Consider the following 5,576-nt stretch of genomic DNA (forward strand, 5'->3'; position numbering starts at 1 on the left):
AGGATCCCACATGCCGCGGAGCGGCTGGGCCCGTGAGCCATGGCCGCTGAGCCTGCGCGTCCGGAGCCTGTGCTCCGCGACGGGAGAGGCCACAACAGAGGGAGGCCCGCATACCACAAAAACAAACAAACAAATCAAGCCTTCCCCTTCCTGAGAAAACTCATAAGGCACGCCCCTCCGCAAGGTCTGGGCCCGCCCAACCTCCCCTCTACGCCTGCGCGCTCCCCGCGCTGGCCACTACCTCACTCCGCCGCGGACACGCCAAGCGCATGCGCATTGCTTCCCCATGTGGGCTCGGGCCGTCCTCGGGCCCAGCTGAACAGTAGTGCGTAGACCCCTATACTGCACGACCTTGCTGCCAGCTGAGCAGACTCTACCGTCTTGCTGTTGCCCTCCTCTCTCGGTCTTCTCGCCAGCGCAGTTCACCATGGGCAAGAGCCGGACGAAACGCTTCAAGAGACCTCAGTTCTCCCCTACAGGCGACTGTCAGGCCGAGGCGGCGGCGGCGAACGGGACTGAGCCAGAGGAGGACGACGGGCCAGCGGCGGAGCTGCTAGAAAAAGTGAGGCGAGGGCTCGCCGGGCCGCGCGGGGAGGGGCGGGAGGCAGGCCTCGCACGGAGTCCCCCAGCAACGCCACACGCCCCTGCCGCCGCGCCCCAGCGCGTGCGCTCTGCTCTCCCTTTGACACTTGTTCTTTCCCGCAGCTCCAGCACCCGAGCGCCGAGGTCCGCGAGTGCGCCTGCGCGGGGCTGGCCCGGCTGGTGCAGCAGCGGCCGGCGCTGCCGGGCCTGGCTCGCCGGGACGCCGTGCGACGCCTCGGGCCGCTGCTGCTCGACCCCAGCCTGGCGGTGAGGGAGACGGCGGCTGGCGCACTGAGGTGAGCAAGGAATGGGGTCCGGGGTGGTGCCTCGGATCCGGGCCCACGGCGTCCAGCTGGCGCCTCCTGTGTGCCACGCACCGTAGCTAATCGGTTTCATCCTCAGTGCACTTGTCTGCGGCAGCTCGGGAGGGCCAAGAACTGCAGAGGCTCTCCTATTTGCAGAGGGGGCATTTGAACTCAGGCTTCAGACTCCGGAGGACCCCATGAGCCCCGGACTACACGCATTGCTGCTTCACCTGCAGTAGCCACCTGTCAAACGTCCTCTCCTCAAGGCCTAGCGCATCGTTGTACTCTCTCCAGGGAGCCTCCATGGAGTCCTGAGGTTCAGTGAACTCTTCCAGTATATATGCCAGGTGTTCTAGGTGTGGTAGATTTTGAGCAGGCAGGACATTGAGCAAGACAGCCAAGATACCTGCCTTCACAGAACCCCTATTGATGCAGAGGTAGACAGGAAACCAGTAAACAGATGAAACATAACATTAGATCGTAAGTGGTGCTATGGAGAAACCAAGAGGATGAGGAGTTGGGGGTGGGAAGTTACTTTAAATTGGGTGATCTTTAGATGACGTTTGTGAACTCTAGCCTCCTGGCTCTGGAGGCTAGAGCCAGGCGTGGACAAACAAGGGAAAGAGCATTCCTGACAGAGGGAACAGCAACAGCAGAGGGCTTGGCATGGTTAAAGAATGGGAAGGTTATGTGGCCGAATAGAGTGGAGGGCGGGCATTGTAAGAGTTGAGGCTGGAGAGATGGATAAGGATCCGGTGGTGTAGAGCTAAAGGACCTATTCTAAGCAGGAGTGACTGGTCTAATTTACCTTTTCAAAAGGCCACTCTGGTAGCTGTGCAGAGAATGGACTGTAGGGGGGGCAAGAGTAAAGTTAATATTCGTAGTTTTCATAGCTCTGTCTTTATTTATTCTGTTTCGTTCATTGATTTAGCAAGTATATATTGAGTGCCTGCTGTGCACCAGGCAGTGGGCTAGGTCGTGGGCATGTGGCAGTGAACAATACACATAATTTCTGTCCTTAATGGATCTTACAGTATTGAGGGAGGCAGGCATTATGCAACTAATCACACAAGTGTGTAATTACAGCCAATGATATTTACAGAAGATGCTATGAGAAGGTATACCTGGGGGTTCAGGGAAGAAAACCCTAAGGGTGTGATGTTTGAGGTGAGATCTGGGGGATGAGTGGGGATTAACCACTTGATGGAGGAAACAGTGTGTGGAAAGCCCTACCCTTCCCCCAAAGCATACACACACTGAGAGCTCCTGGAAGATGGTGAGGCTTCATATCCGGAGTGCCTAGCACAGTGCTGTGTACTCAGAGGGCAAGCAATGTCTTTCCAATCAAAATTAAATTTAGTCAGGATTGCTTCAAGGGAATGTCTTTCTCAATAGCCTCACCCTTCCTACCCTGGAAGTGTTGATTCCAAGGAAAGTTCCCTTCATATAAGATCAGGCAGGGGACTTCCCTGACAGTCCAGTGGTTAGGACTCCGTGCTCTCTCTGTGGAGGGTGCGGGTTCAATGCCTGGTTGGGGAACTAAAATCTCACAAGCCAGGCTGTGTGGCCAAAAAAAAAAAGATCAGGCCATGACTGATTCACATTAAATAGGAGAAGTCCTGCCTCTCCCTGTGTATCGTCTCAGTCCTGAAAACTAAGCAGTTACAAGACAGAGACATCTGTTTACTTCATGTAGAGCAAGGATCAGCATAGGTGGAGATCTGTGGATTGGCTGTGCAGCATCGTACAGGAATCATAAACGATTTCTTCCGGGAAACCTTAAGTATGGGTAGAAATAGAAATAAACTTGAGGGCTTAATATGTTTTGTGACATGTGGTCTGAAAGTAAAAACTGTTTTAAACTTCTCGTGTAGAAATCTCAGTGCTTGTGGCGGTTTCGAAGTTTGTGATGACATGGTGACCAAGGATATCATGACTCCGCTGGTCGTACTGCTGAAAGAGGTATGCCGCTTTCCCAGGTTGCTGTTAGTATACACACTCAGACGGTTTGGGGTTTTGTTTTGCCTTTTTTTTTTTTTTTTTTTTTTAAATAAATTTATTTATTTATATGCCGCTTTCCCAGGTTGCTGTTAGTATACACACTCAGACGGTTTGGGGTTTTGTTTTGCCTTTTTTTTTTTTTTTTTTTTTAAATAAATTTATTTATTTATTTTTGGCTGCGTTGGGTCTTTGTCGCTGTGCGTGGGCTTTCTCTAGTTGCGGTGAGCTGGGGCTACTCTTCGTAGCGGTGCTTGGGCTTCTCATTGCAGTGGTTTCTCTTGTTGTGGAGCATGGGCTCTAGGTGCGAGGGCTCAGTAGTCGTGGCTTGTGGGATCTAGAGTACAGGCTCAGTAGCTGTGGCGCACGGGCTTAGTTGCTCCACGGCATGTGGGATCTTCCCGGACCAGGGATCGAACCCGTGTCCCCTGCATTGGCAAACGGATTCTTAACCACTGTGCTACCAAGGAAGTCCCTGTTTTGCTTTTTAAGTACTTTGGTGTTAGTTATTTTGTCTTCCCTCAAAACATTCTATAGGAATTATATTTCTTTCCTGGAAACACTGATCTCATCATGGATACTAGTCTCTAGTTTGTCCCCACTACCTTTATTTATCTGCTTGTTGCAAAAGACCTTCCTGAAACTATAGACTGACCCCTTTAGACTTTAAACTTCATACAGTGAAAATAATTTGTATTTATTGGTTGCTTATTTATGTGCTAGGTGCTGTCTTGTGTATTATTTCACTTAATCCTCGGGGCAGTCCTATTTGGCAGGTATTGTTATTCCTGTTTTACAGATGAGGAATCTGAAGCACAGACATTAGGAATTTGCCGAGAAGACTAGATTATGTTCTCAGATTTAACGTCATGCCACCTTTATTGCATGTTGTAGTTCAGGGATTAAGGAGCTCTTCCTCTGCCGTGGCTCTGGTCCACTATTCTGTATTGATGGGTAATTTTCACTTGAGGCCATGTAAAGAATATCCAGTTTTGATGAGAGGTGTCAGTCTTGTTCCCTTTAGAACAGGGATTCTACTAGGGATGATGTGCCCTGCAGGGGACATTTAGCAATGTCTGGAGCCATTTTTGATTGTCATGGCTTTGGAGTAGGGGTTGCTACTGGCATCTTGTGGGTAGAGGCCAAGGACGCTGCTGAACATCCTACATTGCGCATGACAGCCACATGCACCACAGCAAAGAATCATCCCATCCCAATGTCAATAGTGCTAAGATTAAGAAGCCTGCTTTAGAGAGTGCTGTGGATTGTAGGAGAGGGGCAGAACTGCAGAGTGGTTCAGAGCACCCACTTCGGAGCCAGGATGCCTGGATCTGAATCCCACTTCACTAGATGCTAAGCTACACCTTCAGCAAGCTCTTTGTACCTCTGTTTCCTATTTCTAGCAGGAGATTAGGGATAAGAGTTCATCTACTTCATAGGTTTGTGGTGAGGATTAAATAGCAGACATGAACTGCTTAGAATAGTGCCTTGCACATAGAAGGTACTGTATAGATGTTAGCTCTTATTATGTGTTACTTTTCTTTGCCTTATCTACTGTCTTTACCACATTAGATAAAATATTTTGTATTGATTTTACATTTTCACTTAAAATGTGAAATGCTTTTTATCCGGTTTGTACAGTGAGTTGTGAACGTTTCTTGTCTGTATTTCTTGCCAGAAGGGCGCAGGGTTACAGGAACTGTACTGTTTATGAGAATTTGATGAGCTTGTTAACCACTATCATTTTTTTTTTGGTTGGGAACCACTGTGCCACCAGGGAAGCCCCTCATTTTTTTTTTTTAATTTTTATTGGAGCATAGTTGATTTACAATGTTGTGTTAATTTCAGGTGTACAGCAAAGTGAATCAGTTGTACATATACATATATCCACTCTTTTTTTTTTCTTTAGATTCTTTTCCCATATAGGCAACCACTATCAGTTTTGATGTTTACTTTTTGTGATTCTTCACTGTCTTTCTGTTTAATTATTCTTTTGAACAAAGGTGCTAATCATGGTATTTGGTTTCAGTGTAGTACTGGACTGGATTCAAATGAGATGTCTCCACAGGAAAAAAAAGATCAGAACAGAAATTCTATTGAAAACATAGCCAATGAGGCCGTAAACGTGCTGTGGAATATATGGTAAGATGCTTTCCAAACGCAGCCTCCTGCTTCAGTGCTACTCAGGCTGCTGCTCCCTCTGTTAAACTGCAGAGGAATCTCTGTTCTCTTTGGTAGGCGTGTAAATCTGTGATGTTAGTGCTTGGTCGGAGGTCTCATCAAGTGACCTAAGATCAACTGTCCTTCCCAAGCCGTTTTCCTCATAGCATCACTGCGTCCTTTTTTGCTTTACTGCTCTTCTCTCCAGTCATTGCTGCTGACAAAAATAAGAGGAATCGTGGTCATTAGTACCCACTGCACCTCCTTCCTCCCCCACTACCCGTGTACCTTAAGGAGCAGTTGTCTTAAAGCCAGCCAGGCTCCAGTGCAGTAGATGCTTTGGCCTGGCACCTGGAATGAGACAGGGACCACAGACCTCAGTGGGTGCTTTACTCCTCTCCCGTGGCCGGTGCCATTTGACAGGAAAGTAGATACCTGAGAAGAGCTCCTTTGGTTCCAGTAGGAAGAAGGCCACGCTCCGTTCCATCATTGTAACAGTGGCCCGGGGCGGGGGAGGGTGGGAGTAGGGGT

At 48.8% G+C, this 5,576-nt stretch overlaps 1 protein-coding gene across 3 annotated transcripts in view; it reads left to right on the top strand.

The window, feature by feature from the left end:
• The first annotated feature begins 258 nt into the window (after positions 1-258).
• HEATR3 (HEAT repeat containing 3) overlaps positions 259-5,576 on the top strand; it is a 37,486-nt gene continuing 32,168 nt past the window's right edge. The window contains exons 1-4 of one of the 3 annotated variants that reach the window (XM_007113758.4): positions 259-562; positions 706-878; positions 2,762-2,849; positions 4,915-5,027. In XM_007113758.4, the coding sequence (XP_007113820.1) occupies positions 428-562; positions 706-878; positions 2,762-2,849; positions 4,915-5,027 (509 nt within the window). In that variant the 5' untranslated portion in view covers positions 259-427. The remainder of the gene's footprint in view (positions 563-705; positions 879-2,761; positions 2,850-4,914; positions 5,028-5,576) is intronic. The other 2 variants (XR_448178.4, XM_007113755.4) reach the window with 2 other exon arrangements.

Source organism: Physeter macrocephalus, chromosome 17 (assembly GCF_002837175.3).
Source record: "Physeter macrocephalus isolate SW-GA chromosome 17, ASM283717v5, whole genome shotgun sequence".
Classification (NCBI taxonomy): Eukaryota; Metazoa; Chordata; class Mammalia; order Artiodactyla; family Physeteridae; genus Physeter; species Physeter macrocephalus.